Raw genomic sequence first — 18,089 nt, forward strand, 5'->3', positions numbered from 1 at the left:
TTCGAGGGGAAATCTATACTGCTTTTGCGGTCGGGGGTCCTGTCCGGTAACATGAACTTGTCCAGTCATTCTGCCACAGTCATGACGGTGACTTGCAAATGCTGTCCTGTGTTTGTGTAGTAGGGCCTTAATTTGTCTGTCGGTGTGGAGCGTAGTCAGGTCGAATGAGTACTCTCCCACTGCGCTAATCCGATTAGCGTAGTCTCCTACTGTGAGGGTGGCTGGGGCTCTGTCTGATCTCGCCATTCGCCAGACACACTGGTTCACTGGGTCGAACGACAAGCTGTGTGCGTTCATAAAATCTATCCCCAGGATGTGCTCTGCTGTCCTGGGAAGATTTACTAAAACTACGGGGTGCCTTGTGCTAATGTTCCCTAGCTGGATCGCTACGGGTGCTGTGATATGTCCCTGCTGCGAGTGTCCGGTGAACCCGCTAAGTGTGATGGTGGAGGTGGTCGGCCACGTGTCTGAGTGTGCCGTGGTTGTGGAGTTAATGGTGGTGCGGGATCCTCCTGTGTCCCACAGTAACTCTATGGGCTTCCCTTTGACTTTTGCTGTGACTACGGGCCTCCCTGATGAGTCCCATAGTGTGTCACAGACCCAAGTGGGGGAGCCCGAACACCGTCAGTTCGTCTCGTCCACATTGGTGGGTCCTGACTGTACTGCTACATTATGGATGGGTTTAGCCTTACTGCGGTTCAGAGTGCCTGTCTGCTGACCTCTCTGAGATCGCTGGGGTGCTTGGCATTCTTTTGCCCAATGCCCTAACTGTCCACAGTTATAGCATTCCTGTCCTTTCTGTTGTGGGCTGCTCTTTCCTTCATTTACCCATGCGGGCTTCTGGTGCTCTCTGACTGCTTGGATATCTGCAGCAGCCTGAGCCTCTTCTGGGGATCTAACCTTTCCTTTTGCCTGAAGCGATTGCTCCCAAGCGCGGGACAATCTTTTCAGGACCCATTTTTCGTTATGGGCCTCTTCTGAGGGGTCGTAACTATTGCAAGCGCTCTGTCCTGCTTCTGTTGCGTGTGAGATAATTGTGCGCGTCCACTTAACCATGTTTTCGCGGGTTAAATGCGCTCTATCTAACTGTCCGAAAACTGCGCTGAAATGAATCCACAGCCTTCCTGCGAATGCTGTGGGGTGTTCGGATCTCTTCTGCCTGCACTTATTCAATCCTTCTACGGGGTCACCTCTATTGTACCCGATGGCATCTAAAATGGCAGTGTGCATCTCCTCTAGGCTGCCTCCTGCCACGTTCTGTGGGTCGGGGAGGGCTGCCACTACACTCTGGTCTAAGCTCAGCACGGTGAGCTTAACCTGCTCTCTCTCATCCAGGCCGTACATGGTAGCCTGCTGTTTTACTTTAGCGAAAAACTGGTGGGGGTCTGCGGTGGGGAGGAACGGAGTGATCTTTTCACAAGCGTCCCTTAGCTATGTTCCCTGAACATAACGCTGCGCTGTCTTGCTTAATTCCTGCCAATCTGGGGCGTTTTCCCCATCTAACTGAGCTCCAAAGGTGCTTTGGAAGCCATTCTGCACCGAAAGCAGAGATTGCAGTTCCGCAATCTGTTTCCTGCATTTCGCGTGGTCAACTGTGCTTTGTCTGTGTTCGGTCGTTGCAGCGTGGAGTGCTCTCAAAGCTGCTTTGAGATCGGAACATTGCCTCTGCAATGCCTCCACCTGCTTTTCCGATTCCTGTCTTATCAGAACGGCACGTTGCACGTCCTGATAGGCTTTCTCATACTGGGTCTGGGAACTGTTCAGATGAGCTAGACAAGACTGGTGAGCCCTCTTGGCATCATCCACCTCTCTACCCTTCTCTGCCAACTTCCCTTTTAATTCCAGGTTTTCTTTCTCGATGTCCCTGACATCGACCTTACTCATTCGGTTCCTTTCCTCTAAATCTGCCCGGAGCGTCCTGATGACCTCCTCTGCGCCTCGCAACTGTGCCAAGCAGGACACAATCGCCATCGGCTTGCGTGCTTTACCTAAACTCTTTTTGTGTATTTGAGAGAGGTTCTCCCACCAAGTATGACCTATACTTCCGGGACCTGTCTCCTCATTTGCACAAAACTCTTTCCAAAGGGGTCATCCCTTTCCTTGTAAATATTTGCGGAGTTCCAGCTCCCACGTGGGACACTGGCCTACCCTGCTACTGCTGCTGGTCGCTGCGACCACAAACTTTGCTGGATCCATCAGACGTTCCATTGCCTGCATGGCCATTTCCTCTGACTCTCTTTTTATAATTTGGAACAGGGGGTTGTTGGGGTGGTGTTTCGAGAAAAGGGTACGGCTTACGCTATTTTCCGATCACAAAACTACCGAAAGTTTGTCGCAACAAAAAGCTTTCAGTTTTACCTTACAGCCCTGTTAGTACGCATGCACTAAACACACTTCCGAATTTCGCTTATTATTTTGAACACCTTGAATACTTGTGATCTCTTTCTTTCTCTGCAATTTGGAGTTCTAATTCAAATTTCAGGGTCCTGGACACTGTGGTGTTTCCACTTACAACAGGGTCCCGGCGGATGTCGCCACTAAATGTTGCACGTTTTACTATGGGCGTAAAACGCGTTTATTGGAGTGTATTAACACGCCTCCGAGTTCGACGTGTGCTTAACACTGCTAGGCTCTGTTCTATGTAATTATTTAGCTCTGGAGTCGCCAGTTGCCGTATAGGCAACGTCACAAGTATTCCAAGGTCAAGTTCAAAGTAATAAAGACGATACACCGATTAGTAAAGTTCAAACGATCAATATTTATTATACAGTTATAATAAATACTCATGCACACTAAGAGACTAAGCTATAACTAAACTTAAGCAAACAGAATACTTATCTAACAGGAACAGGCAAGGTCAGAGAACGAGGCCTTCGTCCTGGTTTTGTCTGCAGCCTTCAGCAAGCGTTCTGGTACTTGGGAGTCTAGTGGGCTTGGATCGCGTAGCGAGCGTTGAACTTACGGTTTCGGCGGCTGGTGCTCAACGGCTGGAGTCAGGATGCGCGATGTCAGTCAGGGCCGGAGCACGGGTTTAACAGACCGGACAACACGAGGGTCCCTATCTTTTATAGGGGTTCCGTTGTCCTTCCCTCTTCTCGGGCGGGCTCTACCTATTGGATCAATTTCTTATCGATACTGGATTAATTCCCCAATGCGAGGGGGTCTCCGTGATGGAGGGGGCGTTTCTTATGTCCTTTTGTTTGGAGGTTTCTGGTGCCTCGATGTCTGGGTCTTGATTAGAATGTGTCCCTTCAGAACCAAATGTATCTATTGTGTGGGTGTTCAAGTCTGATGGCCTCATTAGCATGCAAAGCGTTTTGCCATTTGCACCTAGCTAAGGTCTTTTCACCTGAGCCCAAACTGGTTTCTGCTGCTGCAGAATGCAAACTGCTCTTTGCAGACTGCTGTTCTGGCTAAACTGTCTGTTTCCCAGCAGTCTTCCATTTTAGTTTGGCTCAGTGTCCATTTTGTGTGGCCAGCATGGCTACATACCCTAGTCATTCTTTTATTCCTGACATACCTATAGAAAGCTTTTGGGTTTTCCTTGATCCTACCTGCCAAAGACTTCTCATGTCCCCTCCTTGCTCGTCTTAGCTCTCTCTTTAGATCCTTCCTCGCTTCCCTGTAACTATCAAGCGCCCCAACTGAAACTTCACGCCTCATCTTCACATAGCCTCCTTTTTCCTCTTAACAAGAGATTCCACTTCTTTGGTAAACCACGGTTCCCTCGCTCTACCCTTTCCTCCCTGTCTGACTGGTACGTACTGATCAAGAACACGCAATAGCTGTTCCTTGAACAAGCTCCACATATCCAGTGTGCCCAACCCTTGCAGCCTACTTCTCCAACCTACACATCCTAAGTCATGTCTAATGGTATCATAATTGCCCTTCCCCCAGCTATAACTCTTGCCCTGCGGGGTATACTTATCCCTTTCCATCACTAATGTAAAGGTCACCGAATTGTGGTCACTGTCTCCAAAGTGTTCACCTACCTCCAGATCTAACACCTGGCCTGGTTCATTACCCAAAACCAAATCCAAAGTGGCCTCACCTCTTGTTGGCCTGTCAACATATTGTGTCAGAAAACCCTCCTGCACACATTGTACAAAGAACGACCCATCCAATGTACTCGAACTATATCTTTTCCAGTCAATATTAGGAAAGTTAAAGTCTCCCATAACAACTACCCTGTTACTTTCGCTCTTTTCCAGAATCATCTTCGCCATCCTTTCCTCTACATCTCTAGAACTATTAGGTGGCCTATAGAAAACTCCCAGCAGTGTGACCTCTCCTTTCCTGTTTCTAACCTCAGCCCATACTACCTCGGAAGAAGAGTCCCCATCTTGCATCCTTTCTGCCACCGTAATACTGTCCTTGACTAGCAGCGCCACACCTCCCCCTCTTTTGCCCCCTTCTCTGACCTTACTAAAACACCTAAACCCCAGAACCTGCAACAACCATTCCTGTCCCTGCTCTATCCATGTCTCTGAAATGGCCACAACATCGAAGTCCCGGGTACCAACCCATGCTGCCAGTTCCCCTACCTTATTTCGTATACTCCTGGCATTGAAATAGACACACTTCAAACCACCGACCTGAACACTGGCGCCCTCCTGCGAAGTCAAATCTGTGCTCCTGACCTCTCTACTCTCAATCTCCCGTACCCCAAAACTACAATCCAGGTTCCCATGCCCCTGCTGAATTAGTTTAAACCCCCCCAAAGAGTACTAACAAATCTCCCCCCCAGGATATTGGTGCCCCTTAGGTTCAGATGTAGACCATCCTGTCATGGAATGCTATCATTTATTATGCGAGGAAATGAACATTAAAGTAAAGATGTTATAAGACCATAAAACATAGGAGCAGAATTAGGCCACTCAGCCCATCGAATTTGCTCCGCCATTCAATCATGGCTGATATTTTCTCATCCCCATTCTCCTGCCTTCTCCCCATAACCCCTGATCCCCTTATTGATCAAAAACCTATCTATCTATATCTTAAAGACACTCAGTGATTTGGCCTCCACAGCCTTCTGCGGCAAAGAGTTCCACAGATTCACCACCCTCTGGCTGAAGAAATTCCACATCATCTCTGTTTTAAAGATCGTCCCTTCAGTCAGAGGCTGTGTCCTCTGGTTCTAGTTTTTCCTACGAGTGTAAACATCCTCTCCACATCCACTCTATCCACGCCTCGCAGTATTCTATAAGTTTCAATGAGATCTCCTCCCCCTTTCTAAACTTCAACGAGTACAGACCTAGAGTCCTCAACCCCTGTATGCACTGTATAAGTGAAGCATAACAAAGATATGTAGAGGGACAGGTAGTATTGAGGAAGCGGGGCGGGGGGGGCTGACTCACTGTTCCTCAAACGGCAAGTTCTTCATTCCAGGGATCATTCTTATGAACCTCCTCTAGACCCTTTCCAAGGCCAGCACATCCTTCCTTCAATACAGGGCCCAAAACTGCTCACAATATTCCAAATGGGGTCTGACCAGAGCCTTATACAGCCTCAGAAGTACATCCCTGGCCTTGTATTCCAGCCCTCTCGACATGAATGCCAATATTGCATTTGCCTTCTTAACAGCCGACTGAAGCTGCACATTAACCTTAAGAGAATCGTGAACAAGGACTCCCAAGTCCCTTTGTGCTTCTGATTTCCTAAGTATTTCCCCATTTAGAAAATAGTCTTTGCCACCATTCCTCCTTCCAAAGTGCATAACCTCACAAACTTTTCCACATTGTATTCCATCTGCCACTTCTTTGCCCACTCTCCTAACCTGTCCAAATCCTTCTGCAGCCTGCCTTCTTCCTCAACCTGTCCTCTAAATATCTTTGTTATGCTTCAGTTATACAGGACATTGGTGAGATCCCATCTCGAATACTGGGAGCAGTTTTGATCTCCTTATTTAAGAAAAGATGTAAATGCGTTGGAGGAGGTTCAGAGGAGGTTTACTAGATTGACCTGGAATGAGCGGGTTGTCGAATGAGGACATTCTCCCCGTGTCTGCGTGAGTTCCCTCCGGGTGCTCCGGTTTCCTCCCACAGTCTAAACATGTGCAGGTTAGGTGGATTGGCCTTGCTAAATTGCCCCTGGGTGGGATTATGTGGATAGGGTGGGGATTGGGCCTGGGTAGGGTGCTCTTTCAGAGGGTCGGTGCAGACCTGATGGGCTGAATGGCCTCCTGCTGCACTGTAGGCGATTCAATGAAAGGTTGGACAGACTGGGCTTGCTTTCACTGGAGTTCAGGAGAATGAGGGATGACTTGATTTAATTCTATAAGATCCTGTTGACAAGGTGGATGTGGAAAGGATGTTTCCTCGTGTGGGTGAGCCCAGAACGAGGGGCACAGTTTTAAAATGAAGTGCCGCCCTTTTAGGACAGAGATGAGGGAATATTTTTCTGAGGGTTGTGCGATTTGGAATTCTCGGCCTCAGAAGGTGGTGGAGGCGGGGTCACTGAATATATTTGAGGTGGGCAATGGGATCAAAGATTATCAAAGATAGATGTGAATGTAGAACTTGAAACACAAACAGGTCAGCCATGGTCTTGTGGAGTAGTCTCAAGGGGCCGAGTGGACTATTTCTCCCTTTTTTGTATGTTTGTAAGTCAGGTTTTTGTCAGTTTCTGTGCAGTCATTTCTCTTCTCTTGTTTTTAGGTTGTGTGGATCGCCTGTGCGGCACTGTCAGTCCTGGGGAACGTTTCTCCCACTGTGTAATACTGGGCGTATCATAAAGCCAACGGGAAGAGAATCCAGAGCACCAAGGGGATCGTTGACCCAAATGAGTGCACAGTCTGTCATTTCCTGTCACCCCAAAGAGAGTACAGGTCAGAATGGAGTGAGCAGAGTACAGCTCCAGACCATCAGCGTCGGCGCGCAGCAAGTCCCACAGCTCCGTCCACTCAGCCCCTCTGGGGCTGGCAAGACCATGGCACCGAGTAAACAAAGCAAGAAGAACGGGGGCTACAGCAAGGAGAGCGATGAGTACCGGCAGCGGCGAGAGCGCAACAACATGGCAGTCAGGAAGAGCCGATTAAAGAGCAAACAGAAAGCACAGGACACGCAGCAGAGAGTCAACGAGCTGAAAGAGGAGAATGAGCGTCTGGAAGCGAAAATCAAACTGCTCAGCAAGGAGCTGGGCGTTTTAAAGGATTTGTTTCTTGAGCACGCGCATACTTTCTCAGATAACGGCCATTCACCATTCACTGAAAACACTGGCTCTAGCCAGGAGTCAAATAACATGGGGCAATAGGAGGGAGCAGGGGCGGCCAGTATCAACACCAGGGTAACTTTATTGAACGGGGTTTTGCTTTGAATTGTCTATTTTAATTTAATGTTTTTTAAAGTGTATATTTCTGCTGTCCAGTGTTCTATGTCTGGATATCTGAAGGACTGAGAAAAGCAGCAGTTGGCAAAATGGACTGTGTATAAACTAACGGCACACTCAACAATCATGGAAAGCATCCAATTGTCGCAGGATTACGCTTGCTGCTTGGTATCTGCCCCACCCCACCCAACCTCTCTCCCATTTCCCTCTATTCTTTTGGGGCTGTGATGGTGTGTGTGGGGCTCTGAGTTTCCAGTGCTAAGCTAGCGAGGCTGCAGTTTCACCAATTACTTATATTGGGGGAACAGATTGTAAGTTCGAGGCCGGGGTCTGACACTGAATATTGGGCTATTGACTTTCGAAGGGATAATTAGACTGACTAACACAGTAGTCTAGACAATATCTAAAGCAGACAAAGCACGATAACATTGTGGTCAGTCCCTTCATCACAAACTGAGGACTCTGGCCCTTCGACTAAGAACAGATAATTTGCCTTGTAGCCGTAATGTGGGTCTGCCACTGGGCGGGGGTCCTGGGTTTGAAACACTAAACTGTATTATTTTCTGTGCGTGTCTGTATGTGTGTGCGTGCGCAGTTCAAATCTCATCAGGACAGCTGAGGACAGTTTAGAAATAAAAGTTGGTAGTTGTGCAAGTGCAGTAGTTTGGAGGCAGCACTATCTCCTCATTGGGCCTGTCCACAACCTGCTTCGATGCAGAGATCTTCATTCTGGCGTTTATAGCAGTTTCTAATCTCATCGTCTTGCGCTCAGATATCGTTTGCTTTCATTTTCTGTCTCTCATCTTCTACTGCCTCCATTCTCTTTGTCACTGGGAATCTCTGCCTCCGTTTCTCACTCACTTCACCGTCTGCTTTCAGTTCTCATCCATGCCCATGGATGTGGCAGTGATAATAAGTGAGAACCCATCTGATCACAGCCTGAATCCCAATTGTGCAGCCACTTGGAGGTGGAGTTCAGCTGCTAACCCTCGCCAGCCCCCTTGATAAACTGCTCGGGAGAGGGTGGGACACCCACTGCTCGGGAGAGGGTGGCATACTCACTGCTCGGGAGAGGGTGGTATACTCACTGCTCGGGAGAGGGTGGTATACTCACTGCTCGGGAGAGGGTGGGACACCCACTGCTCGGGAGAGGGTGGTACACCCACTGGGCTAATCCAGAGGGAAGCTCTTGGGGCCTGGCTTCAACTCCCACACAGGCAGCTCTCCGTAATTAGCGAAGGGCAACAAATACTGACTGTCAGTGGCACCCACGTGCCAGGAAAATAATGAAAACCGCCTCGGCCCCCTCCCCAGTTTGCAGCCCCCTCCCCAGTGTTTACATCATCGTGGCTTTGCAGCTGTTTATGTGTGAAGCAGCATTGATGAAGCTCTGTGGGTCGGTAACGAGCATTGAAGCACTCCGGCTGTGGAACTGCATCAGAGTCGGATCCTCCCTCACTCGTTTCCCCCCAATAAGCCTGCCGAAAAGCACTTGCTCGTAGGTCTCTCAGACAGATTCCTAAGCACTTCATACACACACAACAATTTATATTATACTCAACTGAGCACAGAGAGATCCTGCAAATATCTATCAGATGAACGAGCTGTTTTAGTTGGGTGATGACAGGCACATTTCCTGCTTTTCTGTGAATAAAACAATAAAATCTTTCACAGCCGCCTGTGAAACAGGCCAAACCTGTTCTTAATGCCTTATCTGAAAGCTGGTGGCAGTGCAGCACTTCTTCTGCGCTGGGAGATTATGTGGGCCATAGGTTCAACTCCTGAATGGGGACGTGAACCTACCTGGATGGGAATAGAGGGATACGGACCCAGGAAGTGTAGAAGATTGTAGTTTAGTCGGGCAGCATGGTCGGCACGGGCTTGGAGGGCCAAAGGGCCTGTTCCTGTGCTGTACTTTTCTTTGTTCTTTGTACCTGACTCTGAGGTACCAGTGCTACCTGATTAACTATTTCCCACCCCCTCCAGTGACAACACTGACCCAAGGTTTTATAAACCTATGGAAATGAAGGTAAACACTAACGTGGCTCAGGTACCGGCATATTAACCCTTTTGAGACGGTGATTATTTGGGGCAATGTGAGCAGCCCGCGTTACAGAGCATCAGTCCGCAGGCTGCAAGGCTCGGGGTTCAAATGCTGGTCCCAGCTGAGCTCAGCAGCTTTGGGATTGAGTTAAGTGGCCTCAATCTGAAGGGTGGGGGCCGAAACATTGACTTTGCTAAGGTACAGGGGGGGTCACAGACCCTGTATTCCAGCAGGAATAGCAAGAGGCAATGCACGGTAGCATAGTTGTTAGCACAATTGCTTCACAGCGCCAGGGTCCCAGGTTCGATTCCTGGCTGGGTCACTGTGCGGAGTCTGCACATCCTCCCTGTATGTGCGTGGGTTTCCTCCGGGTGCTCCGGTTTCCTCCCACAGTCCAAAGATGTGCGGGTTAGGTGGATTGGCCATGATAAATTGCCCTTAGTGTCCAAAGTTGCCCTAAGTGTTGGGTGGGGTTACTGGGTTATGGGGATAGGGTGGAGGTGTTGACCTTGGTTGGGGTGCTCTTTCCAAGAGCCGGCGCAGACTCGATGGGCCGAATGGCCTCCTTCTGCACTGTAAATTCTATAAAGTTCCTTGAGCTGTACCGGCACTCGGTGAAATCAGAGCTGATAACCCCCAAATATCACCTTTGCCCCATACCCCTTCCCTTTGGACAAATTAAACTAGCTCGGTTTTAAATCAACAGCTGATTTAACATCAATTACTGTTTGCTGAACAGAGTTCCAAACTTCTACCATGTCTGGAGACGTTTTCTCTCTCTCTTTCCCCCCAGATGCCCCAGCCAGTGGGAATAGATTCTCTCTCTATCCTCACTCCAAGGCAAATATATCTTTCTGAAGGTTTGGTGCCTGGAACTGCTCACTGTAACTCCAGCTGTGGCCTAACCCAGGCTTTGTGTCGCTGAAGCATGACTTTACCCTCTTGTATTCTAGTCTCTTGATATGAAGGTAATCATTCTATTCACCTCTTTGTACTTTTTAGGGCAGCACGGTAGCACAAGTGATTAGCACTGTGGCTTCACAGCACCAGGGTCCTAGGTTCGATTACCTGCTGTGTCACTGCGTGGGTTTCCTCCGGGTGCTCCGGTTTCCTCCCACAGTCCAAAGACGCGTGGGTTAGGTGGATTGGTCACGATAAATTGCCCTCAGTGACCCAAAAAGGTTAGAAGGGGTTACAGGGATAGGGTGGAAGTGAGGGCTTACGTGGGTTGGTGCAGACTCGATGGGCTGAATGGCCTCCTTCTGCACTGTATGTTCTATGTCTACTTGTACATGACAATTTAATAATTAATGTCTCTGGGTTGCCCCCACCCCCTTTCGACCCTCACAGTCTCTGCCTTTCACCATTATGAAAATTCTCTGATTTGGCTATTTAGATCCAAAGTGGGTGACCTCACATTTGCCGACATTGGAATCCATTTGCTACAATTTTGACCATTCGCTTTATCAATAACGTTACACTTTCAGCTACAATCTCACCCATCTTTCTGTCATTGGTAATTTGTACTTGTGTTTTTTATAATCGAAATGGTTAATGAATACAGTGAATAGTCGAGGGCCCGACACAGATCCTTGCAGGAGGTCACCAGTCACATCCAGCCAATCAGAATTCCTGGCCATTATCCCTACTCCCTGTCTCTCCCTCAGCCAATTTCCCAGATGGGTCAATCAGTTGCCTTTAATCCCATGACTTTCAATTTTGGTGAACAGTCTCTTACGAGGGACTTTATCAAATGCCTTATCAATATTGGTAATATCCACAGACACTCACCTATCTGTTACCTTAGTGACCTCTTCAAATAAAATCCATTCAGGTTCGCCAGGTATGAACTCACCTTTACAAATCCGTGCTGGCTCTCCGATCAGCTGAACATGCTCACAGCATTCAGTCGCTCTGTGCTTCATCATAGACTAGTGTAATCCCCAGAGAGCTGATGTTGGGAAGCACTAGTCTAACTCCTTGGTTTCAATCTCTCACTTTTCTTAAGTAACCTACGTGCAATTTTCCAATTGAAAGGAACAATTCTCAATTCTTGAAAACTCTAGAAGATATAGCTAGGGGTGAGCGGAGGGAAAATAGAGATTGAGGATAGTTAATTTCAAGAATAAGTCTGTCCCCTTTGCTTTTTGTAAAAAATCAGTTTAAAAATCTACAGCCTGCTATTTTTCCAGAATGTTTGTGAATTCACGTGGTCAAAGCAGCAGAGGACATTGGAATCTCAAGAGTTAAAATCCCGAGGCCTTGTTTGAAGAAGCCACTGTGCGTAAATGCATTCAGATTCAATCAATATGTTACTGAATGAGCAGTGAAACTGCTGCACTTTGTATCCTTTTTAGTTCAGTTTGAGGAATGAACACATTTTGTCTATAATGAGAGAATGATGAGCTTTATAACGTGTAGACGAAATGCTTCTGTACGGGGCCCTGTGATAAAATTATGTTGCTATATTTTGAAAGGGTTTTTAAACTTTAACTTTAGCTGAAAAGACATCTGTATATTTTCTGCGGCATTTGAAGAGGGATCTTGTGGTTGTTGAATGATATTTTGTACAGAGAATTGTTGAGTGCTAATTTTATATTTTATAAATGTCCTGTCTATATCCAGATTGCCGATAGATTTTAGGCAATCCAGGTGTGGGCTGTCTAATTGTATTATATTATAAAATTGTTTTGTGAAGGAACACCTGAGATTTGTTCAATTGTGACTGCGAGTAGAGTTAAACTTTTAGAAGCAGACACTCCCGAAAAACACGCTTGACAGTCCCAGTTAACGCACACGGTAAAAGGACTGGAGGGCCACTCTGAAGGTGTTTGCTAAAAATGTACTAAAAATGCTTCTGCATCTTAAAATACTGAACACTCCCTGCCATTAGCCATGTCCACACTGCGCTGAGCTTCAGAGAGCGTGACTGATGGATTGTTACTGGATTCCTTTCTGTCCTTGCCATTCACTGGGGTTGAATCCTGCCTGTAGTCTGCTGGTCTGTTAGAGAGCCTTAATTTGTGAATCTCTCTATCTGACAGCTACTGAGCCTGCGGGCGGGGGGCATTGGACAACAGGTGCAAGCAGAGGGAGGGTGCAGTGATCAGGACAGGCGGAAAGAGGAGGAGGTCAAGTTCAGAAGAGGGCCATGTTATGTGGTTAGTAAGGAACAACAGATAAACTGTGTGTTTGGAGCTAAGTGCTTTCCAAGAGGAACTTCCCAACCCCAGAATGCAGTATTCAGAAGTGACAGAGGAGGAGAATGTGCGCGGAATATGTCAACGTGCCCTGAATATGTCAACGTATCCTTTTTGTGGACAGGTAAGACAGTTTGGATTGGAGCTTGGAAGGGAGTTTCCTACCCGGATGATAGAAATGTTGCCTCACACTGCTGGACATGTTGCATATTCTATAAAAATCACCATTCCACAGGGAAGGTGATGTCTCAGTTTGTCAATGAAGCAACTCAACCTAACAACCAAGTAATGACCGAGAACGTCATTAACATCATCAAATCTGCTTCTCTCATGGCTCCTGGGCGCTCTCCTATCACTGATTCTAGCCAGCAATTTAATCTGCTCCTAATTCTCCAGAAAGTCCAGCTCTGGATTGTCAAACCATGGCATAATGAAAATGACATTTTCTCATTACTGGTTCTTTTGCCATCATGATGAATATTTCACTGATCTCAGTTCTCCAGCCGCACAGAAACATTCTTATGGCAGTACTACCTAAAGCAAATTGTATATGACATTTTCTTAAATTATCCCTTCCCTCGTGAGGATAATCTCTGATATCCTTTCCTATTTAATGAAGTCAGGAAGTGCTCCTTTTAAAAGAGGGTTGTTTTAAACCTTGTGTTAGAACCAAATGCTTTGCTGTGTAAATGGCTCCCAGTCAAAACTAGAAATTTCAATGTGTGATATTAAATACTAGGATGAACTGCTCAGGATATTTGATGTTGAAAAATTTAAATCTCTTTACACTCTATTTTATACACTGTGCTCATAAAAGCCAAAACTACAGTCTTTAGTTGTAAGAATGGAGATTAAAATTCTTTCACAATTGTGCTTGGTGTATGTCTGATGCTGTTTATGGTGTGGTTGTCCTAACACATTGTGTTATGATCCAAAGTACTGGCATCTAAAAGCTTTTTCTTAAAAATAAATTTAGAGTACACAATTCATTTTTTCCAATTATGGGGCAATTTAGTGTGGCCAATCCACCTACCCTGCACATCTTTGGGTTGTGGGGGCGAAACCCACGCAAACACGGGGAGAATGTGCAAACTCCACACGGACAGTGACCAAGAGCCGGGATCGAACCTGAGACCTCGGCGCCGTGAGGCAGCAGTGCTAACCACTGTGCTGGCATCTAAACCAGTGGCCACTACCAACAGTGTCTGCAACAATAATTTATATTCACACATCACCTATGATGAAGTAACTTTTAAAAAATGAATTTAGAGTACACTTTTTTTTCCCAATTCAGCGGCAATTTAGTGTGGCCAACCCACTGACCCTGCACATCTTTGGGTTGTGGGAGCGAAACGCACGCAGACACGAATTCAGAATGTCCAATTCACCTAACAAGCACGTCTTTCAGGACTTGTGGGAGGAAGCCGGAGCACCCGGAAGAAACCCACGCAGACACGGGGAGAACGTGCAGACTCCGTACACTCAGTGACCCATGCCGGGAATCGAACCCGGGTTCCTGCCGCTGTGAAGCAACAGTGCTAATCACTGCACTAACGAAGGAGGCTACAGATGTGTGGTGGGTGAATGGGACCTGGTGTTTGTGGGCTGAAGTTTACAGAGGGTGGCAGACTGGCTGGGAGAAGATTGGAATCTTGGAGTTTGGAGAGTAGGTTTAGTGGCAGCACGACTGGGAGGTCACTGCATAAACAAGATAGCCACCCTTGCCTCAAATCTGATTTGGTGAAAGTATCTGAGGGTGGGTGAACCCATCTGATTGAATTATCCACAGGCAAAAAATAATCAGGAGTTTTTATTGTCTGACACAATGTGGACAAGCCAATATTAATTACCCATCCTGAGTAGCCATGGGGTGATTGGGAGGAACTAGGGGTGAGATTGGGTATTCCTGATCCTCGGGGCCATTTAGGAACCATTGGGCTTTCCACTGCAATCCACTGCTTCATGGCCACGTTATCAGATACTATCCCACAAATCACTAGAAAACTGAACTCAGTTCCACAGTTTGATGGAATTTTAACCCACGGCTCCTGGCTTGCTCCAACCCTATCAATACTATTCGAGGATGAAAAATCACTTGGGAGCCTCCGCTCTATACGTTTTACAGAGGGATTTGATTTATTTTGCCCCAAGATGATAGAGATGCCAGATTGAGAAACCTCCTGGGTGCCATCGTAAACTTCCTGATTTGTTTACAATACAGATACAGAACTGGCTCGGTCACAGAAGACAGAGGGTCACAGTAGAAGGGTGTTCTCTGAATGGTAGGTTGTGACTAGTGTTCCACAGGGGTCAGTGCTGGGGCCTCTGTTGTTTGTAGTATACATAAACAATTTGGAGGAAAATGTAGCTGGTCTGATTAGTAAATTTGCGGATGACACCGAGATTGGTGGAGTGGCAGATAGTGTTGAGGATTGTCAGAGGATACAGCAGGACATAGATAGGTTGGAGACTTGGGCAGAGAAATGGCAAATGGAGTTTAATCCGGTGAAATGTGAAGTAATGCATTTCGGTAGGTCCAACATGCAGGGGAAATATCCCGTAAATGGCAAAACTCTGAGGAATATAGAAAGTCAGAGAGATCTGGGCGTGTAGGTCCACAGATCTCTGAAAGTGGCAACACAAGTGGACAAGGTAGTCAAGAAAGCATACGGAATGCTTGCCTTCATTGGACGGGGCATCGAGTATAAAAATTGAAATGAAAATGAAAATCGCTTATTGTCACGAGTAGGCTTCAATGAAGTTACTGTGAAAAGCCCCTAGTCGCCACATTCCGGCGCCTGTCCGGGGAGGCTGGAACGGGAATCGAACCGTGCTGCTGGCCTGCTTGGTCTGCTTTAAAAGCCAGCGATTTAGCCTGGTGAGCTAAACCAGCCCCAGTGAGCTAAACCAGCCCCAGAGTTGGCAAGTCATGCTACAGTCTTTTATGCAGAGGGTGGTGAGTGCCTGGAACGCGTTGCCAGGGGAGGTTGTGGAAGCAGATACATTAACGGCGTTCAAAAGGCATCTTGACAAACACATGGATAGGTTGGGTATCGAGGGGTACGGCACAAGGAAATGCTGAGGGATTTGGCCAAGGTTGGTATCATGACCGGTACAGACTTGGAGGGCCGAAGGGCCTGTTCCTGTTCAGTGTTGTTCTTTGCTATATGGTGTAATTGGGATATTAAAATCACAAAATTGCTACTTGTTCAGAAAAACTGAAGAATTTGGTACTGCTTTTCTGTTTAGAAAGGGAGCTGCAATTATATTACTCCTCCAGCATGATAACTCGGAACCCATTACAGAGATATGTGGACATCAAGAAGCAAAGAAATAGAATAAGAATGAAAGTTTGAAGACACAGCCCAGCAGCTGAGATTAGTAAGAGGCTCCGATTGCTGGTGAGAGGGAGCAAGGGATCAGTGAATTTGGAAGAAAGCTTCAGAAGGACAGGAAGACAATGACTTTGAGTTTTGTCTTCAATGGTGCAGGAAGGGTTTGGGGCACCACACAAGTAATCTGCGTGATGCGACCCTGGAGATTACTCAATACAAATGAGGTAGCAACCTGGGAGTCGACTTTTTGGGTAAATTGGAATGAGGAGATGGAGGAAAAGACGTCAAACTGAGGTTCAGGAAAGGACTGAGTTGCAGAGATGTCATTACCAAGGTTTGTGAAGAATGGAGGATGGAAGGCCAACAAGGGAAATTTGAAGAAGTTATGCCTTGAGGTAATTAGAAAGCTGGATGAGGTTTTTCGCGAGTGTGAGGTAAGAGAGTTCTTGATGTGGGGAATGGGCTAATTTATGGTGAGATCTCAGAACTGACAGGATTGCACATGACCTCAACGGCTGAGTGAGGATGATTGAATTTCTCCCCATGTCTTCGTGGGTTTCTTCCACGTGCTCTGGTTTCCTCCCACAGTCCAAAGATGTGAAGGTTAGATGATTGACCATGCTAAATTGCCCCTTAGTGTCCAAAAGGTTAGGTGGGTTATGGTGATGGGGCAGGTAGGGTGTTCTTTCAGAGGGCCGGTGCAGACTCGATGGGCCGAATTGCCTCCTGCACTGTCAGGATTCCATGATTCTATTCCAAGAGTGGGTGAGGTAAATTGATGTATTTAATTTGAAGCTGGATAAACATATTCGGGAAAAAAATGGAAGGATTTTCTAATAAAGTTGGATGAAGAGGGGTAGGAAGAGGAATGTGCGAAGTATAAACATTGGCATGGACCGGTCACAAGGACACAAGAAATAGGATCAAGAGTGGGCCATTCGGCCCATCGGGCCTGCTCTGCCATTCAATATCTTGGGTTTCAATTTTATTTTCCCCCCACTCCCTGTGGTCCTTAATTACCCGAGATGATAAAAATGTCTACCTCGACCTTCACTATATTCTCTGGGGTAGAGAAATCCAAAGATTCAAAGACATTTGTGTGGAGAAAATTCTACTCATCGAAGTTCCAAATGATTGGCCTCTAATCCTGAGACTGCGCCCCCGTGTTCTAGATTCCCCGACCAGCGGAAACAATCTCTGTGTCCACCTTTCGGAATTTTGTATGTTTCTTCTAAACCCAAGAGTAAATAGACCCAATTTGCTCAGCCTCTCATCATGGGACTCTCTCACATCCAAGGACCCAATCTAATGAACCTTCACTGTACTACCTCTGATGCAACTTGTTCGGATACCGGACCGGACCCTAACTTCTGTTTGGATTCCAGATGAGAACCCAAAATAATTTTCAAATTGTAAAACTGAGGAAGGGATACTCCACCCCAGCAGTGATGACTCTGACCAATAGGTATATTTTATGTTAAAACAAACTTTAATTTAAACACAGTATTAGGAAATAGATTTACAATTAACAGTTAAGTATTTCTTAAATAAAAGAGCAAACTAACTTATGCCTTACACTTCACTGTAAATCTTCTAACTGGGCACCCCAATACAGTTCAAATGTCACTTATAAATAAAGTTAGCAATCAGGGTTACTTGTTTATCTGTGCAGACCTTTGGAGCGAGACCGACTCTTTCAGTAACAACCGGAAAATCCTTCTGTCTTGTCAAACTCAAATCCTATGGCAAATTGCTGTTCAATTTAAAACCCTATACCAGACGTCAAAATTACACAGACCTGGCTCCTCCCATTAATTACATCATCTGCATCCCACTAAGATGTCCCATGTCGTGCTGAGCTGGAATAAACACACTCTCTCATAAATTATCTATACCCCACATAACATTGCTGTCCACCCCGTTCCCCAATTTACCATCACACAGGGAGGTGGGACATAGGAACAGGAATATGCCATTCTGTCCATTGAGCCTGCTCTACCACCCTGTTAAATCATACCTGATGATCTACCTCAACATCATTTCCCCCCACTCCCCCCCCCCCCCCACATATCCCCTGGTGTCATTGGTATCCATAAATCTATTGATTTCTGTCTTGAACCTGTTCAATGGCTGAGTTTCCACAGCCCTCTAGAATTGAGAATTCCAAAGATTCACCACCCTCAG

At 46.7% G+C, this 18,089-nt stretch overlaps 1 protein-coding gene across 2 annotated transcripts in view; it reads left to right on the plus strand.

The window, feature by feature from the left end:
- cebpg (CCAAT enhancer binding protein gamma) overlaps positions 1 to 9,742 on the plus strand; it is a 54,851-nt gene extending 45,109 nt beyond the window's left edge. For both annotated transcript variants that reach the window (XM_038806187.1, XM_038806188.1), the window contains one exon: positions 6,657 to 9,742. In XM_038806187.1, the coding sequence (XP_038662115.1) occupies positions 6,781 to 7,251 (471 nt within the window). In that variant the 5' untranslated portion in view covers positions 6,657 to 6,780 and the 3' untranslated portion in view covers positions 7,252 to 9,742. The remainder of the gene's footprint in view (positions 1 to 6,656) is intronic.
- Positions 9,743 to 18,089: the final 8,347 nt, after the last annotated feature.

This window comes from Scyliorhinus canicula, chromosome 9 (assembly GCF_902713615.1).
Source record: "Scyliorhinus canicula chromosome 9, sScyCan1.1, whole genome shotgun sequence".
In the NCBI taxonomy this organism is placed as follows: Eukaryota; Metazoa; Chordata; class Chondrichthyes; order Carcharhiniformes; family Scyliorhinidae; genus Scyliorhinus; species Scyliorhinus canicula.